At 39.2% G+C, this 15301-nt stretch overlaps 1 protein-coding gene across 3 annotated transcripts in view; it reads right to left on the bottom strand.

Annotated features, from left to right (window-relative positions):
- Positions 1 to 15301, bottom strand: part of Dock11 (dedicator of cytokinesis 11) — a 183121-nt gene that overhangs the window by 88597 nt on the left and 79223 nt on the right. For all 3 annotated transcript variants that reach the window (XM_017602037.3, XM_006257453.5, NM_001191760.1), the window contains exons 11-19: positions 14393 to 14533; positions 12990 to 13202; positions 10563 to 10685; positions 9213 to 9295; positions 6427 to 6549; positions 6157 to 6233; positions 4172 to 4356; positions 4020 to 4085; positions 1857 to 1949 (exon numbers count right to left, since the gene is read on the bottom strand). In XM_017602037.3, coding sequence (XP_017457526.1) covers positions 1857 to 1949; positions 4020 to 4085; positions 4172 to 4356; positions 6157 to 6233; positions 6427 to 6549; positions 9213 to 9295; positions 10563 to 10685; positions 12990 to 13202; positions 14393 to 14533 — 1104 coding nt within the window. The remainder of the gene's footprint in view (positions 1 to 1856; positions 1950 to 4019; positions 4086 to 4171; positions 4357 to 6156; positions 6234 to 6426; positions 6550 to 9212; positions 9296 to 10562; positions 10686 to 12989; positions 13203 to 14392; positions 14534 to 15301) is intronic.

The following is a 15301-nucleotide window of genomic DNA, read 5'->3' as shown; positions in this document are numbered from 1 at the left end:
TCTGGAAATAATCATGTCTCATTTATTATGTTTACATCTCTGCACTGGGTGATACTGGCTATAGAGAGGCACATAAGAATAGTATGTCAATGGTCATTTGGTCCAATTATAATGCATACAAGGCCATGGTTGGGAGCATTATCACCGAGGTCTGTTATAGGTATATTCATTACCGAATATGCCTGTTCAGAGCATCCCGACCATCTGGGCATCTAATGCTCTACTGCACATAAACATGGACATACTCTCCCCCCTGGGTAGCAAAAATGCAAGACACTGTTAATTCCTTCCCTGCCCCCAAAGAAACCAGGGAAAATGCATTGAAAACAGAATGAGTGGGGCCCAGAGCTGGGGCAGAAGGGGCCATAGGAGAGCAGGCAGATCAGAGAAATCCTGACTGCAGGAGGGAGAGTTTCAGACCAAGCCAAGAATGGAGATTTTAGCACCTAGGCAGAACCAGCAGAACAACTGGCCCAGGATACCCATTCAGGCCACATGCAAATACTAGGAATCAAAAGCAGCCTGCAGAGTTGGATAAGCAAAGGCATAGAGGCTAGAAGAGGCTGTGACTAGGCACCCTGGGTAATACAGAGATAGAGAAGTGGCAAGAAAGAACCAGACAGACTAGAGGGAAACAGTGCCACAGCAATCCCCTTTATATCCCTTTCAGCAAGGTACACAGGACAGCCAGTAGGACTGTGACACCCAGCAGTATAGCTTTCTCCCTCTAGTGCTTCAAGCTGCCCCTTACCATTTAAAACCATAAGAGGAAAGAGCCGGCTATGCCTTCAGAAAAGCTAGTCTGGTTTTAGTGAAGTTTATCTATCTATCTATCTATCTATCTATCTATCTATCTATCTATCTATCTATCTCTATTTATTTGTGTTTTAAAATTAACACTTGAAGTATTGTTTCAGTATGGGATTTTCAAAGACAATTTTTGGTATAGCCCCCTTCTGCCCCCACCATGTCCCTGCTGCCTTCTATCTTTCTACCTTCACTCCATCCCCTTAGCCTCACTTTGGCTTCATTCACAGGTATTCACTATTGCCCCTCCCCTTCTTTCTTCCTCAACACCTCTTTCCTCTCTCCTGGCATTCTCTTTTCTAATTTCATGGCCTACACCCACATTTGTGTAGTTAATTACTTAACTTCTGGCCCTGGGATTTGATCCTAGGGCCTTGTATATACCAAATAAATTCACTATCTGAGACCTACATCCCCAGATCTGTTTTCAATAATTTTCGAGACACACTTTTGTATGGCCCAGGCCAGCCTCAAACTTGCTATGCTAGTGAGAATGACCTTGAACTTTGGACCCTCCTGTTTCAGCCTTTCAAATGTTGGGATTACAGGTGAATAACCATGGTTGGCTTATATTTCCCCTTTAATGCTCATTTTGAGATACATCCCTATTAAGATACTCAGGCAAGCCTTGAACTTACAACTTATAATACTCCAAAACAGCCAGGATTCCAGGCCTACTGCACCAGGCCTGGCTCTGGATTTCTTATTTGAATGCTGAAAAAATGGAGACCCCAAAAGTGACAGTGACTTTCTCATTGAAACAGAACCAGTCTGAGAAAAACATGGAGGGTCAGAGTTGCAAGTCCTGTTTCAGATATGTGTACTATCTTAACTAGAGAAGCCTTTCACATTGTAAGTAAATCTCTCCCTGTCATCATGGATACCATGAAGGCATGAGCCCTTCCTTTCAATGTGACATTTTCAATTTTTATGGACAAAACATTCAGGGATCATATGATTAGGTGAATGGCTTGAAAATTAAAAAAAAATAAAATGAAAGGAATTAGCAAGCACTAAATTTTGAAAATTCTGAAATGTCAGAGTTTTACCTCATCATAGAACTCCGGATTTTGGTTGTGATGGGAGACTACAGCATATGCATTTGTGGTAAAAACGGACCCTGCTGGTTTTCCATAAATGCACTGCAAAAGATAGGAAACAGAGTCACCATCCCTAACCCGAGTATTTAAATAAGATACTACTTAACCATACATTTAGAAGCAGTGAGAGGAGGGGGCGTGGCCAAGTCCACTCTTCTGCTATCATGAGCCTGTAAGTGTCCAAGCGTTTATGCAGTCACTTGAGAAAGTGCCTATCTCAGCTAGCTATAAAACGCTTTCCTACATCTGGCCACCAAAGGTATGCTCTCCCAACCAGCTGGCAGTGGTATGCTGCAGATATTTTCTCCTTTAGGACTGACATGCTCTATAATCTGGCTCTTCGGGACAGATAGGTGAACCTTAGCAAGAGTTTTCTTTTTGCATGTTCCTTGTTCAGTGACTTTTTTTTTAAAGGTGCATTTAAAAACAACAACCTAAAAATCTAAAAAATAAAATGTCTATTAAGCTGCAGACAGATAAGATTACTGTTCCCTTACACCATAAAGCTTTGTTTGTTTGCTTCTTGGAACAAGGTTTCCCTGTGTAGCCCTGGCTGGCCTAGAACTCACTATGAAGACCAGGTTCATCACCAACTCAGAGATCTGCATTGATCCTTGCCTCTGTCTTTCAGGTGCTGACATTAAAGGTGTGCCCAGCTTCTCTTTACATTTTAACCTGACACTTTATAAGGCCCATTTTTTTTCAAAATCACTTGTTTTTTGCTATTAGATGTTAGGCTTTCTATGGTTCCTTGGAATGCTCCCATTTCAAGACCACTGTGATTTACTTTTACTTCCCTTGACCCAATAAGTTTAAGAATGAATACAGAGCCAGCATGCCAAGTTACTAACTGCTCCACTGTTACTGTGGAGTGAGCCTCTAGGCCAGCTAGGAAATGAAATTGAGACTCCACAAGTCCACAGCCAATTCTCCTGAAATACAGTTGTCAAGGCTCTTTTTTTTTTCAAGAACTGCTGAAAAGTAACCCAAGGGTTTCTTATACTTTTGGTTGTGAGCCTAGCCTTTTAACAGCTGAGCCATCTCTCCAGCCCAACCTAAGGGTTTCTAAATGATACTCAAAAGATATCTCAGGGAGGAAAGGGAACTGGTTGTTCTCATCTCCACTGAAGAGACCAGCAGAGAGAGGAAAAATTCTACTGCATTTGAGTCAGCTAACCTTTAATTTCATTTAATGTTCTTTTTGGGGGAAAAGGGAGTGCCTTTCAAACATAGGGGCAGTGCAATATTCAACAACTTAGTTGGGAGTGCAGGGGTACCTTTCTCTAGTGGGTTAGAGTATGACTACCAAACAATCCATTTGACTGCTTTAGATTCAGGCTAGGAGCAAGGAACCACACACACACTTTTGTGATGGCTGTGCTGTTTGGGGCTTCTACCTCAGGTTCTGATCACTGGGCTTAAGAAGAAATGTTTATAGTGAAACCATAAAGGCACTGCGCCATGATGGGTATTCCTGGTTGCACTGCATGCTACTGAGACTCTGTTTTGCAGAGATCACACAGCTAAGTTTGGAGGCACTGTTTGGCCAGTCATGGAGCAGAAGTCCTCCCTCAGATCAAAGCTGTCATGCTGTGCTTCTGTCAGCTCAACAAGCCTGTTCAGGCTTCAAAGCGCAAGGAGCTGAAGGTCTCCTAATAGTAACACCATAAGGTCCCCTGAAGGAAACATTATAAACTATCCAGTCATTAAAAACTGACCTGGTGATTGGGCCTCTAAGCAATGAAAATTCAAGTGGAGCAAATGCAAGAAGGGACTAAGGAAATCTCATCCACTTTCTCATTTCCAAGATGGAACTTGTACATGCTAGGCATGTACTACAGAGCAGGATCACCACATAGATAAACATCCCCAGCCCAAATTCACCCATCTTCCCATATCTGCATATCACCCTACCTTGTAATATAGATTATTTAAACAGACCCTTTAGTTCCCATGTAATAGTAGAAAAGGAAATATTACCTTTGTCACTCTAGCATATTTTCTTGTTGAAATATAAAGACATTAAACTTGGTGCATGACACCATCAAGTACTAAATTTTCATCTCCACAATCTCTTCCAAAAATACACACGGATCACCACCATAAACAGACCTTTAGCGCAGATGTATCACTTTCATCTGAATCCCGGAATTCCACACAGACGGCAATGTTCCTAGCCTAAAATCATTAATCAGTCAAAGTGAGTCATGTAGTGAACAGATGATCAAAATATTGCATACTCCAAGAACGTATAGTTGCCTTACCTTGGCAAACGATTTCTGGCTGTCATATTTTAATTGCAAGGGATAGACATACAGATGGTTTTTGTAAATAGTGAATGGATAACAATATTTTGTCATTTCTGGAACAAACTCTTCAACCTCCACAGTAATATTTTGACAATTCTTTTCAAAAGGCTTCAGGGGCACATATGAAGAGGTAATACAATCTATGGTGAGGCAAAAATAAGCATGTAACATAACAGTCATTAACACATTCCTGCATTTGTGGAAATATACATGGATTGTGTTTGCAAAGAACAATTTCAAAACAGAATTCTTAGTTGGTGACAAAAAGTCAAACACCTTTAAGAACCTGAAAAGAACACAGTAGAATTCTGAATTTTCATGAGACCCTTTACACTAGACATGGGTTGCAATTTTATTTTCAACATTGAATGACTTGCCAAATATAACACATCATAATTTTGACAAATTTAAACTCTGCAAAGAAACCCACTGCTTTTTCCCTCCTGTGGCTGCAATTTTAGCTTTCGCTGCAAGTTTTTATTAGTGTCGGGGAAAGCAAAGAGAGTAAATTTATGCTTCCAATTAGCTCATGGTGAATCGCTTTTAAAAATTTAACTTAGTGCAGGTGCAAATTTTCACTAAAAAATAATGGAAGTTTTTGAAATAATAGACCTTATGATGTGTTACCACTAATAAAATAAAACACACAAAATGGCCAAGCAGTTGAACCATGTGTGTTTCTGAAGCTGCCACTGTAGGAGAGGTCATGAGCATTATGTAGGGCTAGGACACTTTATTGTCCAGCCACGTGGGTGGACAAGGAAGACCAAGGCTAAACTGAGCCTAAGGACACAGCATTTTTGTTACAGTTGTTTTCTTCTTCTTCTTCTTCTGATTACTAAAACAATGCATGCTAATAATAGAACATCTGGAGGCACAAATTAAAGATTTACAATAGCAATCAGTCATCGCATTGATAAGTAGCATGAATACTTGTGAGTGTTGTCTTCTAGTCTTCTCGCTAAGCACATTTTACATAGCAAAGTGGAAGTCCCATGGTGTGTACACAACTCAATCTTGATTACTTGATAGTTTATCTGATAGCTCATTGAGCAAATTATAAACACCAATTTCAATCATTGCATCAAGTTTTACGGTAATTCTGTACCATAATTACTTGAAACTCACTGACAATCTTGATTTTGTTAGCTTCCAAGTTCCCTCTAAAGTAAAGAACATTGTAAAAAGCATCTGTGTGCATATGTATAAACTCCTGGCTATATTTCAATTATCTTATTAAAGATTTCCTCTGTGTGTGTGTGTGTGTGTGCATATGCGCACATGTGTGCACACACATGTGCATGTACACACACACACATGTTCATATGCACAATCATGTGTTCAGGTGCCTGCAGAGGCTAGGTTGTCAAATTTCCTAAAGCTAGAGTTACAAGTGGTTGTGAGTAGCCACATATAGGTGGTGGGACCTGAATTTGGGTTCTCTGGAAGAGAAGTAGCTACAGGGTCATTTCTCTATTCCCCTCAATGATTCCTTTTGTGAAAAAATAATCTATTTCACTCTTGGATATTTTTAAATGCACATTGGGTATTGTTCCCTGTATACAACCCTTTAGTGATTTCTCAATGTTCTTAAAATAAAGTACAAATCTAAGGTGTTACCAGTCTATACAATTCTCTATATTCTTTTTCTACTACCGTTTCCTGTTCCATTGTTCCCACCACATCCTACCATGGAGTCACACCAATTTCCTCTCTATTCATAAAAATTAAGAATGTTTCTATCTCAAGGTCTTTACAATATATAGGATGCCCTCAGTCTGCAGCATATGACCCCAAACATCCTTTGCTAGTTAGCTTCTTCCTTTGGTGGTTAGGGAAGCCCTAGGGAATTAAGACACTGTGCAAACCTGCAGTAAACTATTGATAGCTACTCAAGCTCTGATTCCAACTCTCAATGTTTGTTTGCAATACAGTCTTACTTGGTAAATCTACAGGAACGCACTCCACTGTGATATTCAGCTGTCCGGGGATAATCTGCAATTTTGTCTTTTCTGGCCTAGGTAGAAATCAAGAATAGTTTAGAGGTAAAAAATGATGACTGACTGTTAAATACATTAGTTACCTGAAACCCAATCTCAAATTTTTAAGAATTTTAACCTTGCCCATATATAGCTCATATTCATTACTTTAGGAAGTCGATGATAATTCATCCATTCTATTCATTTAGTAGAACAATGTCACACACTTACTTTTTATATTCTGAGAGCAACTTGAGAATATCCTCATTTGAAAGCTTGCTACTGTCTTGTTTATACAAAGGGGAAAATTTCCCATCCAGATCCAGAGAGCCCTGAAGATCTTTGAAAATGGGTCTAGAACGGCAATAGAAAGGCTTTTAAAACAAGGAATTACCAACAAAGTCAACTTGTACTGGTGTGAATGCAAAACTGTAAACATGCACGGCAGTACTTTGCTGGGCTATCACAGAGTGAAGCACACACCACCTACCCTACAGCAATGCCATTGTCTTTCTAGGCACGGTTCCACAGGCTACCTGGATGCTCACAGCGGACTTATTTGTTGTAACTCCAAACTGGTAATACATCAGAAATTGATCAATAAATAAACAAACTGGCATAGTGTGCTGTGGAATGCTACTGAAAATGAATGCTACACAACAGGGATGAATCTGCAAAGCTTGCTGGGCAGAAACAACCAATCCCAAGAATACATGCTGCAGGATTCCACTTTTTGATGAGTTCGGGACAAAATTTTATCCAGTGACAATCAGATGGATAGTTGCCTGGGTGCACAAGGATGCATAAAGGTGGGTAAAGGCAAGTAGACAGGGGCATGAGGACCCTTTCTGGGAAGAAACATTATCTATATTATACTAGTTATGGTTAAAGTGGTCCTTACATTTGTGAATATTTATTAAGGTGGATTCTTAAATACATATTACCAATAGTGAGTCATTTTATCAGCATAAAACTGATAAAAATTACATTGGTTCCTAAAGGTAATTTTACATAAAGTTTACTACATATATAGTCATAACATTTTGAGAGGTCCTCCCCACATTTTTTTTTGAGACAGGGTTTTACTAGATAGCCTTGGCTGGTCTTGAACAGGCTGTCCTCGAACTCGAAAAGATCTGCCTGCCTCCCCTTACCTCCTAAGTGTTAGGATTAAAGATGTGTGCACCACCATACCCAGGCTCTTCTACCATTTTAAGAAGCTATTTTGCTGCTAAAATGGAAAGTAATATATGAACACCTAATGCACTAGGAGTAGCAATAGCCAGAAACTCATCTAACTTAAAAGCATCTACCTTAAGCATCTACCTTAAAAGTCCATTTCTGCTGTTACTACTGTTTAAAATTGGTATTTTACTTACTCCTCAGCAAAGCCCACTGCTTCTGCTTTAAAATATTTATTCCCAGTAACAGGGGCTTATCAGACCCTTTTTAAATGTCCTGGACAAACCTTAGTAAATCCCTACGACTGCAGCTGATGGAAACAATCCAGGAAGGAAAAAGTAGCATAAGACCTTGCCAGAATTGGGGATCAGAGTTTCTCTGTGAAGCTTTCAGAATTAATTTTCTCGCCTGGCAAAAGAGCAGCAGGCAGTTCCCGTAACTGCCTAAGAGCAGGAGAATGGCACACTGGTCTGGAGTCAGTACTAATGCGGGGTAGCCCGTATCCTGATCTCCACTCTACTACATGCTCTAAGGTTTAGACATGGGTTTCATTTTCTTCATCCTCTCCTTCTGTGTCTCCATTTCCTTACCTCAAAGATAAGTGTGGTACCTGTCTCTTAAATGTGTATTTATACATTAAGCCCAGCAGAGGAGTGCATGGCTGTCTATGATCATAGCATTCTGAAGGCAGAGGCATGAAACTGCTGCAAGTTCAAGGACAGCCTGGTTGACATAATAGTGAGCTCTAGACTAAGAAGAGTTACAAGGCAAAAAATGTATTAAAAAATAAGTAAACAAAATATGCATTAAGTACTTAGATAAGTAAGTATTCCGGACAGGGTTAAACTTAATTATTATAAGTAAAATATCAATTTTAAACAGTAGTAGCAGCAGAAATGGACTTTTAAGGTAGATGCTTTATAAAAATTATATATGTATGTTTATAAGCCACAATTTTCCTTCTAGAACAGCAACCTGCATTAGTTTTTGCCATTCACCTATCTTTGGCAATCATTTGTTTTAGCAGTATGAGAAACAAGGCAAAGTGGTGCCTTCTCATCTAACAGCACATGATATATTTTGAGATCCTTACCCCAAATGAAATAGTTATAAATAGTGACAGAAGAGCTGATTCACTTTAAATCTCCTACCCTGTGCTATTCCCCAGCACCCAGTGAACAGAATTAATTGAATTATTCAGAACATGGTGCCCTTTCCCAAGAACTCCCAGTCAGTTGTACAGGCTGTACCACAAACAAGCTGATGAACTTATAGTTCAAAGTGGGGATAAGCAAGAAACAGGCTTCAAATCCTCATTGCTTGTACATTTGCAAGGTTTGGATAAAACGCTTTCATAAGCTACTATAACATAAGAATCATAGAAAATGTATGTTTCTAAATACACTATTTCCAAAGGATTTACCAGAAAATCTGCATGCTTTGCCATCAAATTTTGAGTACATTTTCCAAAATGATTCTGATAGGTTTTAAAGTCATAAACTCAGCCAACTCTGAAAAGCTGAGAATATTATACATAATTTGTTATACATTCTAGTTCTATGGGGAAAATTTTACCACTTTAGCGATGAGCTAAAATATAAGGTTAAGTAGTGTCCATCAGATTAACCCAAACCAAAAGAAATTTCCCATATCACAATTGGGGTTTGGAAGTGGGTTTTATATGCATAGCAAATTCTGAAGAAGCTTTACATCCCAAGTGTCACAAGGCACAACTAACCTGACAGAAATGGACCGCTGAATTGCTGGTAAGGACATTGGTCTTCAACTTCACAGAGAACTAAAAATAGAAGAGTCAGGACTGCATTTACACTAACCTGGCTGCCCAAGCAAAGGGCATTCTGTATTGTCCAAGGCGGCTACACACTTGTTTAGCTGTCCTGTGTACCTTCTGGGCTGTCTACAGTCAGAAAAAAGGTGAGTTTAGATTTGTTCAATCTGCCATGGATTCATCTTCAAACTTCCCCCAAATCATCACTATAACACACCAAAAACCCTGGAAAGAAACATCTATAAATAAATATTAAAATATATCCTCAGTACCCATTTTCCAAGACTAAAGTATTTCTTTTTAAACTCTGTGTGTGTGTGTGTGTGTGTGTTATGCTAGAGATCAAATCAACAGCCTCACACTCTACCACTGAGCCACATCCCTAGCAAAAACGTAATTCTTAAAGGCATGTTGTTTTCTCCCTAACAACTCTTTCTTCAGTTTAGAAGACAGACTAATGAGATATTGGACTGCTTTGTACCACAGCCCTCTGGTAGGAACACTTTGAGCAGTGTTAACGTGTATTCCCTTCCATACTGCTGGCAGATACTCATTATTCATAGGGGAAGTTTGTCCTAGATACAGTTGACCTTCTACTCCCAAGATAAGGCACAAGTGACAAGAGTCAATGCAATTAGTCTCATGTGGGCAGCAGCCACTGTTTGAACAGGCAATGAGAGATGACAAAGGCGATAAGCTAAGGCCTAAATAGGCTTCGAAGCAATGGCTAGATGCTTATCTCTGGGGATACAAAATGCTAGAGGCTTTTGTGTACACTGCAAATATGTCCCCCACCTATTAGTCATGCCTCCTCAGCATCTTCCACTTAATAAATATTACTTGAATGCACTAAAATCTAACATTCAATAGATTGATGGCTCTTAAATACACAATAACTATGGTGCTATGAATTAATTGTCCCACAAATCCTTCCCTTCCCTAGGTCTCGATTTCTCATTTATAACAGGAAAGGACAGGATTCAGGTTTCTAACCAGTCACATATCATGATCCAAGGATTTAAGTAATGATAAAAGTGGACAACTTTTAATTTTGCCATTTAAGAACATTCAGGAAAAAAATAAACAATGAAAAATCCCCACCATGTAATATATGAACACGTCATGAAAGAAGTAATACTGAAAAAGTATAAAGGGCGAGATGGACCACAGTGAACAGTAACCCTTTGAAGTCAATACATCGATAATGTGCTTATTGTCTAGCCTCATTGCATCAGAGACAGGAGTGGATATAGGTACAGTTTTCCATAGTAGACAATGTAAAAAGTCCTCAGAGAAGATAATTTTTCATCACAAAGGTCTCTGACAATGCCCTTTTAAAATATCAGTAAAAGGTGAGTTCTCTACTGTGCAGAAATATTTACCAATTTTAAATTACCTTTATGGGATCTGAGTTTTTGATGTAGGGTTCTGCACAGTGTGTGATATTTCCCTGCAGCACCTTTTCAATTCTCACAACTAGAAAAATTTCAGGATGTGGGTTCGTCACTGAGAAGATTCCCTAGAGGAGAAATGACTTCTGTTAGATATTTTTCTGTAACATACATATGGCTGTTTGGCAACTGATATCTTGCAGTGTGGAGAGTACAGAATGTTGATATTCAACATAGGATCATGTCCAGGATTCCAGGAATAGGTAGAACATTTTTGTTATTTGGGGGGACTTTCTGCTTTTTGAGACAGTCTAGCTATACATAACTCAGGCTAGGTTGGAACTTGAAGCAATCATTTTGGCCCTGCCACCTGAATGCTGGAGCTCTACTAATACCCTAGGCCTGCACCACGCTATCCAGAGGGTAGTGCTGGCTGTTTTTGCTACAGATTCCAAAGCTTCCAATGAATGTATCTTTCCAAATGCAGTTCCTATTCTCTTACTAGCTCACCCTAGGCATCCAAGCTCCTTCTGTTTAGCTGTTTTGCAAGGACTAATGAATACAATAGACACTGTTTGGCTTAATTGGTGTATACTAAGGTATGTCTCCCAAGTAGCTAAAACTACCAAATGGTTCCCTCCCAATTCATACTGAATACAGTGAAAAAGGAGGAATACACTTCCACTGCTTGCCTAACATAAAAACTCACCATCTGGGGCTGAGAAAATGGCTGAGTGGCAAAGCATTTGTCACACAAGCATGAGCGCCTGAGATCGGCAGTCACAGAGAGCCAGAAGTCAGCCCTATAATCCCAGTTTTAGGAAGAAACAGGTAAATCCCTGGAGTTTACTGGCTAACCAGTCCAGCTGAATGTAAGAGCTCCAGATTCACTGAGAGATGCTGACTCAAAAAAAAAAATAGTGGAAGAACTAGAAAGTTGCCTCTTACTCCTCCTGCAAAGGCTGAGTTCATTTCCCAGCACCCGTGTTGGGGGTGGGGCTCACAACCACCTTTATCTCCAGTTCTAGGAGCCTAACACTCTTTTGGCCTCCACAGACATTCACACGCATTTGCCCGTATATGCATACATCGACCCACACATGATTAAAACAAAAAAATTAAAGAGAAATTATATTTCTTAAAGAGAAAAAAATATGATGAAGAGTGACTGAGGAAGAGACTATTCTGGAACTCTGCCTTCCACACCTACATGCACATATATGTACATAAACCCACATAGACACATACAGGCAATACGAACACCCATACACCATCTTATGGAAAACTCTGCAGTTTAAAAAAAGCTTTGGTGCTGTCCATGAAAAGGGAGGCAGCAGAGGCTTAGAACTTGCCTAGTGTCTTTATCCTCTATTCAAGGGCACGAATGTGGATACAACCAAAGTGACATTATTTTCTTTGAATGTGTGTGGAATAACGACACCATCTTTTGTATTTTGAAAAAAAGAGAAAGGAAATCCTCTAACTATTGTGTCTGATTTTTGTCTCATACTTGAAGGAGCATCAAATGAATTTGAATAGAATAATCCATCAGTGGGTCTTTAGCAAGTTCTGTTTTCCTACTTGGTATATTACCAACTTCGTTAAATAGGGCTGTCTAGTTTTCAAAGCATTTCAAAGCATTTCATATTACCTCCTAAATTGAATTCCAAATTGAAGTTTCTAAGTTTGACAGAGCATGATAGAAAACAGTGTGAGGTTAGCAGTGGTCCCCTCCGCCACCAAGTCAAAAAACTTGTAGCAAGTCTGGGTGATGGATTACTAAGCAGCAAGCACAAACATGGAACAAGGTGGATAAGATATGGGTGAGGAGTTAGAAAGCCTGGGTTCAGATTCTGGCTTGGCCATTTATTAGTTTTGGCAATTCACATCTTCTCTACATCTCGGGTCCTATGAAATGATGGGACTAAGAGTAATATTGTTGTCAGAAGCTTCTTCTATGGTGTAATGGAATAACACATATTAGGGGTCTGGTTATCACTAGGGTGGCCCATCAAACTATATCACAGTCACAGAACTTGGTTTCTGGTATTGCTTTAAAGACGCTGCTTGAACTTTGAGCCTGGCTAACAGACTATCCGCGCTGTTCCTACACAAGGTATGCTTAGAACTGGACCTTGCATTCAGTCCTTTCTATTTTGATTAATACTTTTATTTTAAGGGGATGAGTGACAGTTGATTCTGCAACCATGGCCTGGTAACACAGATTCAGGTTATCCAAAATCCCGTGTTCCAATGTGGTAACTGTGTTGTGAAGTTTTTCTAAACATGGAACAAAGGTATGTGGGTTACTGCAAAGAGCAGCTCTGCAGCGTCCTCAGGTGCTGTCTGCTGACATTCTTAGCCTTTTCTTTGGTGGAAACGGTGTATTAATACATTCCAAAAAGTTTCACCTGCTCAGCATCCACGCTCACCTGCCTTATGTAGCATAACCGAGACTCAGCAATCCCATGGATGAGAGACTCAGGTGAAGAGCCCTTTGTGTTCCCATCATTAGCCAGTTGGGTAGACATACCCCACAGCATTTCTCGGACAGAGGGTGGATTCAAGTCTACATGAAAGTCGGCTGAAATTTTACAATTGTTCTTTACATCAAATAAGGCAAGGGTGATGAAAAAGGGCTCAACCTAGGAAGAAATACAATTGACACTTGAAAATTAAGCCTTTGGGAGACAAATTGCAAAATGAGTTTATTTTTTCTTCAGGATTGAGTTTATTGTGGTACCTTCTCATTTAATATTTAGTTAAAAGTGACCTACATTTGTTCTGGGTCAAATAACAGGAAAGGCATTCAGAAATGATTATTTCAATTTTAATTTTTAAATTAAGATAAAAGTTTAATTTCATCAGGTATAAATTTATAAGTTGTGAATTCACAAAAATTAACAAGTTATAGTTTTAAAGAGATGAACAGAATTCAAAAGTTTCCCCTAAAGAAAAATTGATCCATGAATAAAATTTTAAGTCTTTATACATTTACTGTCATGACTCCAAAAATTGCTAATTTATAGATTATAAAAAATTCCTTTATGGGATATTGCAATGTACTAGACTATACATTTCATAAGAGCCAGCATCAGTCAACAGCAAATTATACAAAAAATGTTCTGCCCCATCAGCAAATTTGGAAGACATGATTCTTCCCTACAGATGGCATTTGAAACCTGGTCAGAAAGAAAAATTTCATGCCAAATGGCGTAAAGATTAACCCTTTGCAGGCAGGAAAGTGCTCTGATGTATTTTAGGTACTTTGTGAAAGAATCCATCTTTACTTGATAGTTTTGGAACTAGAAATCAAAACTAAAGATGAACATTAGTGTCTTTGAAGATTGGAAATTTACAGTGGCAAGCATTTCTGACCACACCAATTCATGATACCCAATATTTACACCAAAAATGAATTTCATTCTATAGAACAATGAGTGAGCCCAGCGGATTGAACAGCAACTATATCTCTCTAAGGCTTGGGGAAACTAACTAATTTCTGTGAACCAATTTTCTAAAAGAAATTCTATTCCTTAGTCAAATCCCATGTGAGGGCAGATTTTTTTCCAGCTTCTGGGGACATTCCACTCCTGAAAAGAGAACACATTCTATCAGCTACTCTAAGTAGGTAAGACTTGCAGGAATCCTCTCAAGATGAGAAAACATCTTTTGTATTTTGGCCAAAAGAAAGAGATAAAATTCTTCATGTCAAATTTATCATAATATCTAACACCGGAGTTTTCATCCCGCCAATTAGTCCCTACTTATAAAAAAGAAAGGTATTTCTTTAATATGCTGGATCCAGGGCAGTAGGAGGAAGGGTCATACATACATTTGTGGGTGGTCCTTTTGCATTGTCTCCAATGTGACCCAAGATATTGAAAGTTAAATCATGGCAATTCACCAGGAAACGCTTGTTGCACTTTTCTTCAAATGGCTTTACATCAGGCTCAATTCCTGAAAAGTCTAACCTCTGTAAAAACAGATAGATGAGTTGTTTAAGAAGACGGTATTCATAATAACACTGAATGATACAGCTTCAGAGCAGCATGCTAGAGTTGGCAGAACCCAACAGTCCTGTACACTTTGAACCCCCTTTAATGCTTTTATTCAACAGGATCTGTCAGGAGACTTGACAGCTTTTGAGCACGGACAGACAACTCTTGGAAGAAGATGATGAGAACCTGACCTAAGGCAATGAACACAACAGAAATCCACCTGGGCCTAGAAACCCCTACCCTACATGGTGTGACTCCTGACTCTCATTTCTCATGTTTGTGACCTTGCAATTCACGCCTTTTGCCTTTCCCCATCATTTTACTGCTCCAAATCACATGTCCCTCCTCGGTTATTTTTTTTAATACATCTAGTATCTCTCTCACCACAGGGGCTTTGTACTTGCTACTCTTTCAGGGACCCTACCCCCAGAGAATTGTCTGGCTTGCTCTCCTTTTTCATTCAAGTCTCTCTGATCTATATGAACTTCTGAAGAGAAGTATTTCCCCAACTTCCTGTAAAAAAAATTGCATACATCCTGACAGTCTATATGTCCTTTCTTAGATTTATCTAACATTACTTTTTAGTATTATTTAATTGGTTCTTCTCCTCCTCCTGCTCCTCCTCCTCTTCATAAAATATATCCTCAAAGACAGTAGGATGCACTTCCTTCACAAGCTGACAAGAACAGGTTTGAAAGGCAATGAGAACAGCACAGTAGACGGATGTTAAAAACTTCGTGTGT

The sequence above is a fragment of the Rattus norvegicus genome, chromosome X, assembly GCF_036323735.1.
Source record: "Rattus norvegicus strain BN/NHsdMcwi chromosome X, GRCr8, whole genome shotgun sequence".
In the NCBI taxonomy this organism is placed as follows: domain Eukaryota; kingdom Metazoa; phylum Chordata; class Mammalia; order Rodentia; family Muridae; genus Rattus; species Rattus norvegicus.
This window is presented reverse-complemented; position numbering and strand designations above follow the sequence as displayed.